The sequence below is a fragment of the Larimichthys crocea genome, chromosome XX (assembly GCF_000972845.2).
Source record: "Larimichthys crocea isolate SSNF chromosome XX, L_crocea_2.0, whole genome shotgun sequence".
NCBI lineage: Eukaryota > Metazoa > Chordata > Actinopteri > Sciaenidae > Larimichthys > Larimichthys crocea.
In genome coordinates this window covers 13,847,972-13,866,546 of record NC_040030.1, presented here as the reverse complement: position 1 = coordinate 13,866,546, position 18,575 = coordinate 13,847,972, and the positions used below count along the sequence as shown (strand labels likewise).

Genomic DNA, 18,575 nt, shown 5'->3' with positions numbered 1-18,575 from the left:
GCATCGTATGATTACAGCACCTCTATTTTTTAATCCTTAGTACATTGTCGTAAGAATTTAAATGTAACCACATTTACACTGAAATTACAGTATACTATATGTTTCACTGACATCATGTTACATGTTTAAATTGTTGTAGAAGCAGTACAGCCAACACAGCGTTTCGAAAACCTACTCCGCTCTGTACATTCTTTATACTGTCATTGGTTCCCACCCGTAAAGAAGCTTCAACAGACCCACTCCATCCAATCTGCGCATCACCAAATGAAAGTAAAGAGCTAGCTGATGACCAAAGTGGCACGTTTAGAAGCTGGAGAACAGGATACATTCTTGAGGTGTTGCTTTGAAACCAAAAGAGAGTAAAAAGACAAGGAGGATATTGGGATTGCATACATCATTTGGCCAGACACACAACTCCAAATTAAAGTTTATGTTGTCTATGTCTGCCGGATGCATAAATCGGTAATTGTTTGCAAACATGTTTGCCATATTAGCTTTATAAGGTGAGAATATGTCAACCTAAAGTGTATGTCTTGTGTTGGCCCCTAAGTGGCCAGGAACCACTTAGTATCACTGACATACTGCTGTCTAGTCACTCCTCACTCTCACTTTCACTTTCACCCACTTTGTTTGACTGAAAGGTCCCACCCATGGTGCACTGCTGCTGCTGTTAGCCATTTGTCTAATAGGTTTACAGTTGGTCATGTATCTCCTGGCACAGGGCAGCCTAGCCAGCACTAAGCCGCTTAGCCCATAGCAACCTTTGGCTGGCCTCGTGCTCACTCTTGCGCACACACACTCTGTCTTGTTTACATGCATAAATACCATAAACACATTCTAATGTTAGCGAAGAGGGAGTGAAAGGGGTGAAAGTGTGTCAGAAGAGTCAAATGACATGGATGAATAAAGAGAGGAACGTTTCATACTTTGTTTATGGCTTTCCTCGTCACATGCTTGTCAAAGGGAAGACCAAAATGTGCCTTACTGCTCTTCCTAAACCAGAAATGCAAAAGCAGCTTATACTAGGCAGGTGGATTACTGTTATGTGCGATCTGGAGATACAGTGTAGGTCCTCTCAGTAGGAGCACACGGGGTTGTTGCAGATGCTTTAGCTGCAGGAGGTGCTGCCAATGAATGTTTTATTAGCGATAATGGGAAGAGATAAAGGACGAGTGAGATATGAGATTAGGTGATGAGAAACTGGCAGCTGAATTCTTGTAATATGAATCCCCCGACCGCCGGTGTGATGAAACGACCAGGGAGAAGAAGAGGGGATGATGTTCACTTTTCTTTCCAGGGGGTGTGTGACCCCGCTTTATCACATCTTCACTGACTTTGGTCGGAGTGTGAAGGCAGTTCCGGTTTAGCCAATGTTCTTTAGGTTGATGGAGAGATATTGATCTTGTCGTGGACAGTGGCACAGCTTGTACTTCTGTCGTCAGTACCATATAGTGTTGTTACACTGCAGAACGTCCTAGAAATCCTCAGGATTATGGCGTTTCCAATTAAAGTTGGGCCACAGCAGAGTGGAGCTTCACGATATTCTGTGTTTTTAATGGAAAGCCTCGCTGGCAATGAAAACATTTGTCTTTTTCTGTATACATGGATGTGCTTAAGAAGGATTTAATCTGTGCTTGCGTCTGTCCCTGTTCTGTGTGCCTCATTCTGCGGGTACATCAACATACGCAAGTATTCCTTCGTTCGTGCCTCTGCACCTGCACACACTTTTATTGCATCCCCTCCTCCAATATTCATGCGTCCCTTTAGTCAGGGACAATAGTCTGAGAGGAAACACCGCTGATGTTGCACCCCAGGCCCGATACCTGAAACCACTTAATGCCAGGAGCTGACTGACAAGGAGGAAGAGTGAGGTGAAGGTGAAGGAGATGCATGGAGGGAGAGATGAAACGAGAGCAACACATACTGTAAAAGCATTCTTCAAATTTGATTCCACCTTTAGAAACAAATGTTTTTCCATGCTTTAATGATATTCTCTTTAAAATTCGATTGTCTTCTTCAGAGCCGTGAAAGTTGTTTTGCATCTGCCGGATGAAATGTTCCACATAAAGTTTGAATCACTGATCAGATGCCTCTTTCATGACCCCCGCAACTGCATGCGGCGCTCATCAGGTTGCATTGTTTTCATGTCAAAAATTTGAGATGCTGATCTCTCCGGCGTTCGTGTTGTGTTTTCCAGAGGAGGAGCTGAGGAAGCTGCGGGAAGAGACCAATGTGGACTCCCTGCGGCAGGAGCTGGAGAGGGAGCGCAGCAAGAGGATAGACCTGGAGCAGAAGATGAACGAGGTGCTCAAGACCAGGTGAGACGGAGAGCGGAGCCTCGTGATGGCGGGCAGGCGGGCGGCGGCAGTAGATGAGGGCGAAATGTGCGAGATGGGAAATAATCATGAGGGAATGACAGGAAGTTGTGACACTTCACTTTGTAACATTTCAAGTCAGTAGAGTTTATCATAGGTCAGATCTAATGGTGTGTGTGTGTGTGTGTGTGTGTGTGTTTGTCCCAATGCTGCCAAAGGTTTCTGTTTATAAATAGAGGCCTAGGCAGCTTGGTAGGCGGGGAATTCCATAAGGAGGTGTGTTTTTGTGTGTGTGTGTATGTGTGTGTGTGTGTTTCGAGGGTGATGGAAAGAGAAAAAAACGAGTCATGTGCTCGCCTGTGTCGCCAAGTTCACACTGTGACACAGTAGCTATGCTGGTGTCAGTAAAAGCCTGCGTCTCTTGGCACAGAGTGGGCCACCCTTTAACCCAGGGTGTGTATGTACGACTCTGCGCGAGCGCGTGTGTGATCGGATGATGTTTCTGTGCCTGCCAATGGGAAATTCCACTGCTGCTCTCCAAGTGATTAAAAGCACAGAAACACGGCCTCGAGAATGTCAGAGACTGTTTGTAAGAGGTGAACTAATGTACCGTGACCCAGGAGTTTTCTTTGGTTAATCCTCTGTCAGCGCCGTCCAGCAGGAGAGACTGAGGTGGCTGCTATCCAAGTGTTCCTGAGCAAGACATCTGAGATTGGTGGTTAAAATTAACACACCTTAGGAAGTTGAATATTGTTCTAAAGTTTGACCCTTGTGTGGTCTGTAAAATATCTGTATGCTGCAGCTTTCCAGACACAGACTGGTGACATAATGAGGTAAAAAATCAGAACGAAGAATCCCAGTTATGTGTTGTTCCATCATTAATAGAAGAGCTTCAGTGCAGTTGGTGAATTCACATCATTTGTGTATTTGTTTTAGTGACGCACATGCTTTCTCTGCTCATTTAATCATTGCACACAGGCTGACCGGCCACTTCATTAGTCGCACTTGTACAATCCGATGTGATCCGACACAATAACACTGCCATAAATTCAATTTTTTAAAAAGCTTATGATGTTTCAGCTTTTGTTGGCAGAGAGGTATTAATTCTACTTTATATTTTTTTTATTGAGCTCTCAGTGACTGCTGCTGTTGTACAGGAGTGCATTATATTGAAAGGTGTTTCTAACATTATGGCCCCTTATTGACATGTATGTCAATGTGGTGACCTCTCAATATAATGCAGTCCAGTTTAACAGTACTGCAAACTACAACCTCGATAGTGAACATGATAGTTCAATTAATACCTCTTTGACAAAAACTGAAGAATTCTAAGCATCATCTCTTGCAGAGTTGTTGGGTTGGATCACATTGGATTGTACAAGTGTTCTATTAAAATACAATTATCCAAATCCAAAATCATTCTGTTTTTGATTGTCTAAAAGCTTGTTATGAGATTGTAACAGTGACTTCACAACAGCATATTTAGATTGATTCATCACATTCTGTCTCTGTCCTCATATGTGTCTGTCTAACTCTGCTCAGCTCTGACAATAGAGAAGTGAGACTGACACTTGACAAACCATTCCCCTTTCTCTCCCCCTCAGGCTGGAGGACTCTCCGCCACAGCCCCCTCGGAAACAGCAGTCGCCCTCAAACAATGGAACAGGTAAGACCCCCGGAGGAAGAGGGAGAGAAACAGAGAGAGAGATGGATAAGGAGAGTGGGAGGTGGGTGGTAGTCCAGGGGGACTAACAGGAAATGAGCAGGGAAGGAAGACTTTGACGTCTTCCGAGTGTGGGAGTAAATCAAGAGGAGAGTGTGTGTGTGTGTGTGTGTGTGTGTGTGTGTGTGTGTGTGTGTGTGTGTGTGTGTGTGTGCGGTGGAGTGCTCGACAGGAACAGCGTGAGTGGCTACAGAGTGTGTTTGAAGTGTTCATGGGTTATTCTAGGCCATGTAGTAGTGTGTGTGTGTGTGGAAACAGAAATACACACTAGCATGGTGATTTCTGGTGTGTAATTAGTTGCAAACTGTATTAATTCATCAAAAACTATTAAACTATGCAGGTTAATTGCTGTCATTACTACAAATCTGTTCTGCTAATGTCAGTGCCATAGGTGTGTGTGTGTGTTTTTTTTTAAATACGTCAGTGAGGGAAGAGGAGAGTTCGGTAATGCAGTAATAGTCAGGTGGTATTTTGGAAATGTTTTGCCAATATTGGGGTGAACAGTTTTTCTTATAGTTTGACTTCCAGTGACCGTGTGTGTGTGTGTGTGTGTGTGTGTGTGTGTGTGTGTGTGTGTGTACATGGTGTTAGAGAGAAAAGGGAAGGAGAGACAGTGTCTAATTTTGGAAAATGGGTTATGATTGTAGATCACTTCATCTAGGGCAGACATGCCTGTGCTCTAACTAGTGTCGGAGGTGCGTGTGGGTGTCAATGTTTTTTCAGGCTGCATTATGAGTGTGTGTGTTTGTGATGTGTGTGTGTGTGTGGGTGGGGGGCGATAAAAGGACAGCGAGAAAGTGAGTGTAATCTGTCCCGTAAAGAAGAGAGGATGAAAATATTCATTTGGGCTGATGAGACTGTGCAACTGTGTGAACTACAAACTGAAATGGCTTCTCACAGAACGTCATCATCTGCACGTCATAAATCTGCAAAATAAAAAAAGCACAAACCTGCTGGAGTTTTCATTTAGTCACAATTACACAGTTAAATTTCACTGGGAGGATAAACACACACAGTTTAAAAGGCCTTTTTTTTCCAGCTTCACTTTCACTTACAGTCACTCAGAGTCACTGGGGGTAACTGCTCAGTACAACCACAGTCAGTTAGTGTCAGTGAGCGTGTACTTAGGAGTTACATCAGAGCAGCTGAGGGTAGTGTTCATTGCTCAGGGGCACTTCAGCATCAGTACCACCGTCACTACCACTGGGCCATACCTATGATACAGCTTGAAATCCAGATTCCAGTTAGACAAAAACAGACATCTTATTTCTGTCTGACAACCATGAAGTTCAGCTGTCACTCACAGATTCTGTCAGCTGTAGCCAGCATGAGTTAATGCCAGTCCCCAGCTGCTGTGTGTGTTATGATATTATATAGAAAGACTGAGGCTAACTTTACATGCAGGCAAAAGTCAGCATCCTCACTTGTTGATGGTCCATCTATGAGACATGGAAGTAAAGGAATGAAGATTTAGATGAGGGGTGTCAAACTCTTTTTAGCTCAGGGGCCAGATGCAAATTATTGCATAACAATAACCTATAAAGAACAACGACTCCGAAACGTTCCCTTTTTGTTTAGTGGAAGAAGTATATTCTGAAAACATTCATAATGAATGAACCATCCTTTCACAAAACATAAGATGAACAGCCTGAGGTGTAATGCAACAATATGTCTCAGTTATTCCAGTCAGTTACGTTAGACTTGCGCAAAACATTTACTATTTTGGAACTGAGCAACAATTAGAAGAAGTATCTTACATCTGTCTCTGTCCAGTGGATGACTCAGCAATAACTGGATTTTTATTAAAACTAGAATGAATGATGTCTCTGCAATTTCCACACTTTGCATCATCCAGAGGGCCGGATTGAACCGCTCAGGAGTGGGGTTTAGGGCACCATCAGTTTTGGAAGAGAAGTGTTTCCCTCCCAGGTTTAAGTGGCCCAGTGTCTGTATTCGTGAGATAAATGTTCAGAGATAAAATTTTTATCACCTCACAGTCATCTTTTCATTTGTGCCTTTGGTGAAACAATACAAGTTGTTGGAATTTAATATAGTTTGCTGAACCAACCCAATTCTAAGCTGCTGTTTTTTAGCAGATAAACAACAAAAGGAGGTATGGAGCTCACGGCTACAGAAGTGGCTGTACGAACGCTTTGGGGTTTACATCGAAGACTTCCGCTTCCAACCAGAGGAGAGCACTGTGGAGGCCGAGGAACCGCTAAGTGCTAAAAGGTGGGTGAGAGAGGCTCTGGAATAGAACATGAAGTGTCTGTCCTCAGGTATCGATTTTGCGGTTGTTCAAGGAGATATGGAGTCAGACAGCTAGACGGCAGCTGGGGAGCACTAAAGGTGTAGCAGTTCTCTTAGACTGTGTCTCAGTAGTCAGGAATCCGTTATTGGTACATTCATTTCTTTCATTTGAAGGACAGAATCATATTTTAGACTGTGAGTGTGTTCGAGTGTATCTGTTGTTTGCACCTTCAACATGTGCTACCACTGCGGCTGTGTCTTTGAACTGTTCAGTTGCCGTATGTTGGTTGCATGATGAGATACGCTGTACAATGCAGGGAGAGTGGACGGAGGAAGTTGGTCGATTCTCACTTATTTTCTCTGTTCCGCCTTTCTCTCCTCCTTTGCAAAAGCGAGTGAGTCATACAAGGCTGATGAAGGCCGAAGTGTTACCACCTCGTCTAGCACATAAAGGAGCTTCTTTCTCACTCTCTGCGTACACGTTGTTATACATGAGCGTGCGCATGTGTTCTGACCTTCACTTTTTGTGTCTTTCATCCAGGTTAACAGAAAATATGAGGCGACTCAGTGAGTATGCAACTCTCCCACAAACAAGAAAAACAGAATAGAAGCAGATAAGATACTGACATTCACTTTGAGCAGTAGCTACCACAAAACACTGTAGTGCTAACAGTTCCTTTGAATTCACTGTTTTTGACCACCAGTAACAGTAAAGGTTCAGTATGTAGCATTAGTTGAATCTAGTGGTGCAATTGTTGCATTGTAATCTCCTCACCTCACCCTCGACCTTTTTTTCTAGTGTGAAGGAGAAACAACAGTGGCAAAACAAACAAAAAGATCCCATCTAGAGTCAGTGTTGTTTGTCACATCTGGGCTAATGTAGAAACACGGCGGACTCCACCAAGAGGACCGTTTCCACTCTAGATATAAAAGGCTAATCTTAAAGTAGTGATCATACACTAATAAAAACATAGTTATGGATAATAGATTCTACGTCCGTCTACCATGTTTTGAAAATGGTGCCCCTCAAATCTTACACACTGGGCCTTTTAACGTCTATCTAGACCAGTGCCTGTGAAATCTATATTGACAGACAGAAAACAGACAAAAACAAGCACAGTTATCTATTTGTGCTAAACCACACTGAATATCTCTCTTGTTTTTTAGAGCGAGGAGCCAGACCTGTCACCAACTTCTTAAGGAACCTCTCCGCCTTATCTAATTGGCACTCCGTCTACACCTCAGCTATTGCCTTCATTGTAAGTGTGCACTTATTCACAATTTCTGACGCATCACTCTATTATGTCGAACCTTGCGATTTGACGGGATATTACTTCTGTGCGACACAGAGGTATGTTAAACTGAACTTTAATGGACAAAAAAGTGTGATCTATAAATTGGCTGATGAACTCATTTGCTTGTTACATGACAGTGAAATGAAATGAATGGCAGAGTAATTTCTGCTCCACGGTGACTGATTACAGCGGCACTGCCAAGCAGTGCAGAGGTCTAATCAGATCTTCATTAATTATGTCCACAGTCAGTGATTAAGCTAAATCATCTTCAGCCAATCGATTGTGGGGCCATCTCACTATCCAGTGTTGACAGGCGACTCTAATAGCATCTTCCACCAGCGTCACATCACCCAAAATGAAATGCTTCATCTTATCATCAATTTGTCTTTCCTATACTCTTGTCGTGAGTAAAGGTCTGTCAAATAAAGCTGGTGGTAATGAAAGATATATCTCCATGTTGGAAGAGTCACAGCGAAAGAAATTTTATTTATATAGTGCCAAATCATAATAGAAGTTATCTCAGGACTCTTTTCATACAGAGCAGGTCTAGGCTGTACTCTGTAGAGACACTCAATAATTCCCGCCATGAGGAACAGTGACGAGGAAATAAAATAAGAGTGGATAAGCTGCTGTGAGAGTGTCATTGCATCAACTGACAACTGTTACGAATTCAAGTATCTGAATCAATCTGACCTCAGTCCTGTATAGCTTTGAGCTGGATTCATATTGTAAGCTGTGATCGTCTAAAAACCAACGCAAGACTGTCTTGTGTTTTCTCTGCAGATCTACATGAACGCTGCTTGGCATGGCTGGGCCATTCCCATGTTACTCTTCCTGGCTATCCTGCGCTTGTCCTTGAATTACCTCATCGCCAGGTAAAAACACACTTTATTAGAGAGGCAGCCACTGTGCCAGTTTTTTTTTTCCTGTGTGGTCACTACACCGCTGCCAGCTCACTGTGTGCTTTGGTTAATAAAACCCTATTAAACTTAACTACTGAGGCCACAGCTGTGCTACCGGTGAACAGCTGCACACTGTGTACCAACATGAACATATGAATCCACTACAGCAAATGTGCGTTCAAAACAATGGGCAGATTGTTAATAGATGGACACACGCCTGTATTTACGATCCTCATTATTATAGCAAACAAGGCGAACTCTTGCTTGTGCTCAGAGCTGCAAACAGCCAAATATAAATCAAGTTATATAAACATCACCAAAATAATTTAAAGTAGGCCGTTTTGGTGATCATTATGAAAGCAGGGCACATTAGTATTTGTCAGACATTTGTCTGGACTATCAAACTGGGACACCTGGTCACCATAAAAGTGATGAAGGTTGTAACGAGTCACGAGCTTTAGAGGTTAATAATGTGGCCTTATTTCATCCAAAACCAAAAAAAATTGCATTCACCTCGTCTTCCTATTTTTCCAGAGGTTGGAGGATCCAGTGGAGCATCGTGCCTGAGGTCTCTGAACCCATGGTGAGACAACTTCCCGCTTCCTGTTTCACTGCTGTGTCAGGAGTGTGCATCTGCGGAGGTAAATATTTAATCCTGTTGACTCTTCTCTCTTTTCTCACGCAGGAGCCTCCAAAGGAAGACTTGACTGTCTCGGAGAAGTTCCAGCTTGTACTTGACGTTGCACAAAAAGCACAGGTACAGCACAGATCATGTCACATCTCAAATCAGCGTGCACAGATTATGGTTGGTTCATAAAGTGCTTAAACTCTCCTCACAGAACCTGTTTGGTAAGATGGCAGACGTTTTGGAGAAGATAAAGAAGTAAGTTAAAGAAATGCGCAAATGGTGTGTAATTCTACTTAAATAACTATTGACTATTAATATTCTCCCTCATCTATGTGCAGCCTGTTTATGTGGGTGCAGCCCGAGAGCACCCGGAAGCTCTACATCTGCCTGTGGGTGGCTTTCATCACCTCCTGCGTCCTGCCATACAAACTAATGGGCTTCATGATGGGTGAGAGACGTACACGCGCGCAGACAAAGCTTCTTTTATCCTAATGACGTACCGCGTATACTGCACTGACCCTTGAAAGAATGCAAACACTTATACTCAATCCAGTGCACACAAACAAATGCATTCATACAGCACTTGTGTAACCGTTCTGCCTGTCCCCTGCGAGGGGGCAGCTGCGAGCTATTGGCATGCATTTCTGATAATATTAGTTACTCCTGTTTCTCGTAACACAAAGCGTCTCCAAAGTGCTGTGGGCTTAAATATCCTCAGAAGATGCTGAGAGCAACAATAATTGTTGACACAATGTTTATTCTGTCAGCCAAGTACAGTTGTCACTCCTCATGTGAGCACTAAACACTTTTCTTTATACTGTAAATAGTTCGATACAGTGAAAATGATCTGGGACCAGATTTAGTAAGGTAGTTAATCACTGACAGTATAAAGTTAGTATAGAGAACTGACTGTACACACACTCCCTATTAGACGCTGCTCTGCTCTATGAAGACGCAGATGTCAGTCCAAAAACACTAGTTGTATGAATAGCCTTTGAATTTTTTTTTTAAATGTTTGATTAAAAAAGTGAAATGTGAAGGAAATCTTCTGAAAGATGACCACGGTCTGCACCATGAATGCTGGTGACATTTAAAATCATAAAATGCTGGAAGACCCCCGACAAGATTTAGTTGATAACCTCCTCATCCTTTTCCTTATTCTCAGTTTGTTTTCTCTCTCCCTTCCTCTCCCTCCTCTCCAGGCCTGTACGCCGGTATCAAGTTCTTCATCATAGACTTCCTGTTCAAGAGCTGTCCGAAGCTGCGGGACAAGTACGACACGCCCTACATCGTGTGGAACAGCCTTCCCACAGACCCTCAGCTCAAAGAGAGGACCAACGCCACTGTGTCCCGACGGGTAAGTAGGACAGAAACGCACGGATAGACACATCTGTATCAGCTCTTTGCTGTCCCTCCTCGTTCATCGGGTCCATGCTTCCTCAAACTTACTCTTAAATGACTCACACATAGAGTGTGCGAGTCCAGAGACGACAAAATATGTTCAAAATGCTACCCTAATTGTTTAAGACATCCCTGTTGCTAACCTGAAATGTGGCAGCAGTTTCTGTGAATTTAGGTGATTTCCATATAACTAGCTAATGAGCTAGTTTTTTTTTACAAGGAAGCTAATCTTAATAACATGTTCGAAAGAAGAAGAAATCTGATTTCTGTTGAGTGAGGGATAGTTTGAAACCATCCTTCAACTGTAGGTCACGTTGAATCTTTAATGTTGGTAAGAAATCCACCTACTGAAGCATCAGTCCACCCTCCCACCACCGACCCTCCTCTGGCAGGGCAAAGCGATCAATAAACTATCATCCCTCCCGTCAATAATACATTACAAGGACACCACCACGTGTCTCTGTCATATGTAGGATTGAGTGTGTGTGTCTGTGTGTGTGTGTGTGTGCGCCTTTGTTGTGTCACAGGTGTACTCTGTCGTTTCTCTCTCTCAGCTCTCTGGCATTGAGAAGGTAGGGACTCTGGTGTGTCTCCCCTTTGGTTCCCGTACTGAGCCTGGGTGTGCCGCAAACTCGCCTCAAAGCGTTTGTGTGTGTGTGTGTGTGTGCGTGTGTGTAGGATGCGTGACACACCTCGAGTATTGGCCGCCAGTGTTTGTGGACAGAATGGATCAAAATGTCACGAGGTAGTCTTAAAATGTTTGTTTTTGGTCAAACATCACATTGAATGATTTCATCCGTATGTAAACTTTTAAACAGTTCCCAGGTTGACATTTTTGATCCATTGACATAGATGCTCTGTGAGAAGTAGCGGCGTGTTTACTGAATAGTCTAAGCTCCCATAGAATAGCTCCTTGTCCACAGTAATTTAGCATCAGCTCAGTAAATCCTTCCTGTTCTCCACACATGCTGTAACTGAAACCTGAGCAATAAAAGATCTCGCTGAGCTACAATCTTAGTCCAATTATAATTTCCACTAAACTAACAAGTGTTTTGTTTTTTTGCCTATAAATTGTTGCTGTGTATGTCGAGTGAATGATGGCCTCACTCTCTGCTTTGCACGTCACAGCTGAGCCTGCTGCACATGCAGAGAAACACATAATGCAATACTGGAAGATGAATCTTGTTTTATGGCCACTTTTCTCAGTCGCTCTGCGAACACGCAGTCCAACAGGATGGACAGAATGTGTAGATATACTTAAATGTGTCTCCCTGTCCCTCCTCCTCTCCCTCATGCCCTTTTTGTCTCCTTCATGGCGATTTTTCTTTGACTTCCGTCTTCCTGTCATCCTGTCCTGTCTATTCTTTTTTTTTTTCGCCTTCCTTCTCCTCCTCCTCCTCCTCCGCCGTCTCTCCCCAGGTTCCGCCGGTGGTCTCTCGGAGCAGCCTCGCCACCGTCCCGTGTGGGGTGAGCAGAGAGGAGGAGAGCGGTCGCTCCCACAGCACCAAGAAGGGAGCCTTTCATGAGATCTTCAACCTGCAGGAGTCAGAGCGCCCTCTGGCGGGTAAGGGGACTTCCTGCAGCATGAAAAAAACTTTATTTGCACTGAGTGTAATAATTTAAAGTTAGAGATGCTTGTAATTTGGATAAAGATGATTGTGAAGTCGCAAGAGGAAACCGTCAATTAACAATAAACAGGATTTATCACCGGCTCTGCAAACGTCTGTTCTCTGTCCTGTGTGTTTTCAGTGTGTGAGAACGGATGGAGGTGCTGCCTCATAAACAGAGACAGGAAAATGCCCACAGACTACATCAGGAACGGAGTGCTCTACGTCACAGAGAAGTAAGTGGGACATCTTCTCTCAGGAGAACCTCTTTATCATTAAAAGACTGACTGACTGCGAGCGGAGAAAAAAAAGAAGCTCTTTAAAGGTGGAGCAGAGAGGAGGAGCAGGTAATAATTTAGGCCAACGGGTTTGCAGTATTAAGCACTTGAAAAGGTTCTTTATTAAGAGCTACACCATCTACCCCCTGTGTCCGTGTCAGTCAGCTGTGGATCAAGTAGGACAGCCCTCCTCCTGAGGATATGTCTGATCTATAAATCTCTTCACCTCTTCAGGCATGTAGCTGACAAGAAGTCGGTTTGTCGTCCGTTTTGCCTGCCTGCTTCTCTTTCAACAGGATGTTTCCCTCTCTTTCTCTCCATCAGTTACCTGTGCTTCGAGAGCTCCAGCTCCAGATCCAGCTCCTCCAAGAAGAACAAAGTCATCAAGCTGGTGGACATCACTGACATACAGAAGGTAACCACAGGCACACTCCTTATTGATTATGTAGGACATCCAGATTTGTATGCAGTTAAAAATGATAGTAACGTCGTAACTCTTGTTTTTCAGTACAAAGTTCTGTCAGTCCTACCAGGAAGTGGGATGGGCATCTCTATAGCCACTCCTTCCACTCAGAAGGTACAGTATGGAGAGTTATTTAGATGTAATGTAATCGATTCTGTGTATTCACATATTTCTGCTTTTAACAAAAGCTAAAAAAATTTCAGACTGAAGTGTGTTATGCATTAATAAAATTAAGTAATATGGAGGTGTCTAGTACCCAGTTAAAGATCTCCCTCATTTAAAAATCCAGAATCTGAATATTTACATATTCATTTGAAGTAACTATTAAAAGTCCACTCTCAGTTTGCACTGATGAGCTGAAAGAATCTCTCAGATCTGGAAACTTTGCACTTACATGACACAATAAGCAAAACTCTTCGATCTTTGATATGAGGCGGACTTTAATATTATATTCCTGACATTGATATTTTACATGTTGGAATGTATCTGATTATGAGCTGGTGTTCATCAGGGTATTTTTATTCATTTCTGGTTACAGGTTTGTTTCCTTTTTACTTACTTTTAAGATAATGATGACTTGTAGATTATAACTAATAGCACATGAGACGAACAGTACGTATGTAACAGATCGTGAGTCCTACTGTGTAGCTTCTAGCTAGACGAGGCAACATTACATATTAACATGTACAAATGGAAGATCTGCACATTATTGACCGAGCGTTTCTCTGTCCTCCAGCCATTGGTGTTTGGTGCCATGATCCACAGAGACGAGGCTTTTGAGGCCATCTTTACCCAGTACATGAAGATCATGACCACCACCAAGCCGCCGGCCAGCGCAGAGCTCTAGACAGCCTGCATCCCATCAACACATCTCCGCACTGGGGCTAAAGTCTGAGGAGAGAGCGCCTCCTGAGATTCAACTGGACTGGAACTTAAACACAAAACACCACACTCCTCTGCTCCGCTCCTCCTCCTCCTCCTTTCGTTTGTGGTCCTCGGCCAGCTTTGATTGGTGGATTTCCTGCCGGAGCGGACGTGTGGGCATGTCGACTACACGTCTGCGTGGTTAGGATTTTGTTACACCACACACTTTTCGTGGGTGTCCGATAGAAAACGAACAAAATCCGGTAACCGGTTCTGGGAGGAGCGAAGATCAGTGTGGTTTTTATCAGCAGACAGCTGGCGAGGGGGCTGGTTCTCCTCTCCCACCTGACTGACCAACTGACTGGCTGACTGGTTTCCTGACTTACTTGTTTCTGTGTTTGCATGTGTGAGTGTCTGTGTGTGTGTTTGTGTGTGCGTGTGTGTGTGAAGGCCGAAATTAAGCTCTTAAATTGCGTCAAGTGGCTCTATTTTTCTCCTTACCCCTCGAGTCAGTGGAGTGACGATTTTTCAAGACTGACTGTAAAATGAATATCGTAAAACAACTAGAAGATAAACAAGAGGTTCTTTCAACTGCCAGACATCTGTAGGAACAAAGCAGTACGTTTTAGCTTCATAAATCAGTACAAAAACAATCCTCGACGTTGAAATATGTAGACATTTAACTGGCTGATCAGTGCCTCGTGGCATAGCCCAACAGAATTAGAGCGAGCGGTCAGTGAGTTCTTTTTTTTTTTTTTGTCTCTGTATTAGCTGTGAAAATGTCAGCTCACCATTAGACTGACACAGAGCCTTTCTGTTAGTTTACACTGCTGCTGTCTAATTTCTTGATATTTCTTCCTCTTCTTTCTAGACACACAGGTCAGCAGCGGCGGTATGTTCTAGTCGTGTCTATCGATCTTAAACAAACAGAAAATGTGCGCTGCCGTGTTCAGCATCCGCTTCGGTGTTTGTAAGTGTGCGTATGTGAAACGTGTAGTGAAATGTTTGGGTTTTTTTTCTAAAATGCCTTTATTTTGAAAAAAATGTCTTTGTAACAAACAGCCTTTGGGGATGAGTAACCGGTGGTCCTGGAGCTGCTGATTGTGTCCGAGACGAGAGCACAATCACTGTTAGATGGTTCAAACACTGACTGCCATGTGGAGCCGTGTCACAGTGGAGAACATAGCCTCCCGTGTCTATGCTTCTCTTTTCAAGGCACAAATCTGTACATAGAGAGATTTCCTTTTCTTTTTCTCCATCCATGGTATTCTCCCTGCACTTTATTAGGACATCTACTGGAGTTCTTGACCTTTTATGTTGCAGCGACTTCAAATTCAAATTCAGCTGGAGTCCATGGTCAGTGTTAGGAAATAGTTCAAAGCTGCTACTTAACGTCCTACGGTATTTCTTGAGCCTGTGCTGCACTGAGACCAGCACGGGCGATCCGAGCACGTTGTATTAATACGAGATTGATGTCTGTCTGTAGCTGCAAGCCAGACAACCTTCAAACTGACCATGACAGAGAGGAAAAAAAAAGGTACTTTGACGTGAAAATTAAACCGGACAGATTAGTTTGACATCACTCGTGAAAATGTTGCTGTATTTCCGGGTTTGATTCATAAATCTAAACCTGATCGTCAGGGAGCGACGCAGAAATATGCGCTGAACACATCTTCTGATTGGTTAGTCTCACTTGCTTATATGTCACCTGAGGTAACATAAGAAGTAATTTAAAATCTGGATTTACTAATGTTAGTCGATTTTTCTCCAAAAACCAGAATCATGAGCTATAAAGACATGCCTAATTAGCTCCTTTTTGTTTGCTTGCTTAATTTTTCACGTACCCGTAACGCCACAATGAGTAGAGAGTCATCTGTGTGCTCTTCCACTTGTTCCACATCATCTAAACGTCAGCTTTTTTTAAAAAACAAAAAAAAAACGGTAGTCTGCGAAATATATGGAATATTTCAGCGTCAGTTTATTTTAGGATACCGCTTGCAAGAATATAGCTGGTCTTTACTCTTGCACAATGGTTTGATATGTAGAAATACAATGCCAAACTACACCAGACACTTCACCGTGTTTTGTTTTTTGTTTTTTTGATGATGAATGGAGATAGCATACAGGACTGGGGGTCATGATTTCTCTTCAGATTTCAGTATGAGAGACAGTAGAGTAGCTCTTCCACACTCCTATTTACTGTACGCCCAGCAGCACAAGCTTTAGTTTCCTTATAAATCTTGCTGTTAAAAGGGAAGCCTTGACGTTTTTACACGGCGGACAATTCTTTTTTTTTAGTTTAACGATCTTTAATCACTCCTGTGTCGCCGTTCCCCAAGAAAACGAGTATTATTTTCTGTTATCGCGCCTCCAGACTAAAAATGTCAAGGTTTCTTGTAATACAAGTCCTCTTATCATCATTACCAATTAGAATCAACTGAGCTGGATATGAAGTTGCCGGAGAAGCGATGGACCAGTTCAACGAACCGTGTTAGTTTGAGTTTTTAACTAATTACGGATGGATATTTTTCTTTGACATCCATTTGTATGATTTGGCCTGTTATAAACAGGCTGCCTTCCCAGACATGGATTTTCTATTTTTGTTTAGGAATGAATTGGATCCATGAACGGGGGGAAACCTGTTAGAGATTAGAGCAGGTGAAATCAGTCAAGTAATTAATGCTGTCTCACTGTGTGACTGGATGGCTCGTTGTAGTCTTAAAGCTTTTACCTGAAGCCTTTTGTAATCTGTTAACTCTGAAACCAGCTCTAACAAGGCTGCACTCAGATAAAGCACAGAATGTATCACGTTCTAAATGTCTAGGATTTTTTTTTTCTTTTGCCAAATCTTTAATTTTCTGTCTGCCATATTCTGCCTACGCTCATGTTTACAGAAGGATGTAAAAATTAGTTTTTTGTTTTTTTTTTCCTTACCCAGTTTGAATTCCTTTGACTCTGGAGTTATGAAGACTGGAATGCTGTTCTTGAATTAATGTCTTAGCTCTCATTGGCTCTGCACCACTCACATGACTATTTCTGCTCACCTTTTAACCAATAGGAAACTCCGATCATAGTGGCAACAAGAGCAGTATTTTAAACCTCACGCAGCATGCAAATCGTCATACATCACAGTACTTGGTTACAGTGTAGTGTAATTTTCAGTAAAACACAGGCTTCATACAGAGCAGAGATGGTCATGGTGGACTGAGGGGGCAACATCAGTGTATTTGACGTTTACTTTGTCCATTCTGACTCGATGCACCTTTTTGAAGAGTGTGGAGAACAGCAGAAATAAAACAAAAGTTTGATTCACATTGGGTTTTTTTAATGTAATAAAATGTGGACACTTATGTTATTGTTAGACACTTCCCATACAAGCATTCAGCACATGTTGAAAGTAATAGTGCAACATTTTTGCTGAGAATGAGATGAGAAGTTTGATACCACTCATGACTACATGCTAAATATAATGCTGATGCTGCTTAGCATAGCATAGCTTAGCTGAGATTTTGGTATCTCTGAATAGAGCCACGTCAGATGTTTCTAGTCTTTATGCTGCTGTAGATATTTACTAGAGAAGTGGAAATTCTGAATCATTTTGCTAATTCAAAGTGTCTTTTGCATTTAATTTCAAAGTGTTGCACTCAAACACTGTTGCTTAACCTTTTCTGTATGCTCATTCAATTTAAATGCACTGAATCACACACATTACTTGCTATTATAAATTGAAACCCTCAATGATTTTAACAGTTAAACAGCGGTACCAAAGGTGGTGTCAATTTTCTCTTCTAACTCAGCAAATAAACACTTCCTCAAAATGTTAAAATATTCCTTTAATGTTACGGACGGTAAGATGCACACCCTGACTGCCAAATTATGATCCGGAACAGTTGGGAAGATTTAACGTCAAAAACAGTGGTGTTGTCTTCTCAAGGTCCCCTCCGTTTAAGCTGGTGTCCTCACTGTTGTATTAAAGATGTAGTTCCTGTGTGTGTAAATGTTAATGAAGGGGTTTCCAAAAGCATTTCCAATGATCCACACTGAGTACAAACTTTACCGGGGCTCCTGTCACATCTCAGACACTTTACAAATGAATTGTATCAAGGCTGCAGACAGCCAGACAGTAATTTGACAGTAATTATGGCTGAAAAAGTTAAATAAAGAAGAAAAATCTAAGGATTCAGTCCTGTTTTATGGACTCAGACAATACACGTAAGACTTGGTACAGTCTGTGAATTGCAAATTAAAGCCCAAGTGTAACTGGGAAACATTGCAGTCATTACGATGAGTAATTAATTTGTCATCTGTGACAGTCGCTGTAATGACTTCCTTTTTTTTTTCTCCCCTTTATTTTTTTTTTTGTCAGAGGAATTTGTATACAAATGATTGAAATGTACAGTGAAGAAAACAAAAACCACTGAGTTTTTAAAAGACACGTCTATTGTAAAGGATAATGTGATGTACATTTTTTAATTTAAGTAAATGAATTTAAGGTATTTTGCTCTTGCCTCTGTCTCTCTTTGTTTGTGGAAAGTTTGAGTGAGTAGACAATAAATCAGACGACCAAACTGCAGTTCCTCCGTACGGCCACATGATGTCACTGTGAGACCTTGTGTGGAGGCTATCGGTTGGGAGAGAATTGCTTCTCCTCTCTACAGGGAGGTCAGAGTTTGCTGCTCAAGGATATTTTTAGTGTTTTATTCCCAGTGTACGAATAGGAAAGCGTGTGATTTGACGGCCATAGAATCAATAAGCGGGTGGATGAAGACGTTTGTGTGGCTCTGACACTAAATGCTGCTGTCAAAATGTATGTGAGGACTTGATGTGGACCTGTGGACACGATTTGCTA

General features: G+C 42.4%; 1 protein-coding gene across 6 annotated transcripts in view; it reads left to right on the top strand.

Moving 5' to 3' along the window:
* gramd4a (GRAM domain containing 4a) overlaps positions 1-18,222 on the top strand; it is a 45,808-nt gene extending 27,586 nt beyond the window's left edge. For 2 of the 6 annotated variants that reach the window (XM_027272278.1, XM_019256083.2), the window contains 17 exons: positions 2,198-2,318; positions 3,920-3,981; positions 6,132-6,270; positions 6,830-6,855; positions 7,456-7,547; positions 8,367-8,458; positions 9,020-9,068; positions 9,171-9,242; positions 9,325-9,368; positions 9,452-9,561; positions 10,316-10,470; positions 11,069-11,086; positions 11,934-12,078; positions 12,264-12,357; positions 12,724-12,814; positions 12,908-12,976; positions 13,599-18,222. In XM_027272278.1, the coding sequence (XP_027128079.1) occupies positions 2,198-2,318; positions 3,920-3,981; positions 6,132-6,270; positions 6,830-6,855; positions 7,456-7,547; positions 8,367-8,458; positions 9,020-9,068; positions 9,171-9,242; positions 9,325-9,368; positions 9,452-9,561; positions 10,316-10,470; positions 11,069-11,086; positions 11,934-12,078; positions 12,264-12,357; positions 12,724-12,814; positions 12,908-12,976; positions 13,599-13,709 (1,490 nt within the window). In that variant the 3' untranslated portion in view covers positions 13,710-18,222. The remainder of the gene's footprint in view (positions 1-2,197; positions 2,319-3,919; positions 3,982-6,131; positions 6,271-6,829; positions 6,856-7,455; positions 7,548-8,366; positions 8,459-9,019; positions 9,069-9,170; positions 9,243-9,324; positions 9,369-9,451; positions 9,562-10,315; positions 10,471-11,068; positions 11,087-11,933; positions 12,079-12,263; positions 12,358-12,723; positions 12,815-12,907; positions 12,977-13,598) is intronic. The other 4 variants (XM_019256080.2, XM_019256081.2, XM_010740462.3 and 1 more) reach the window with 4 other exon arrangements.
* Positions 18,223-18,575: the final 353 nt, after the last annotated feature.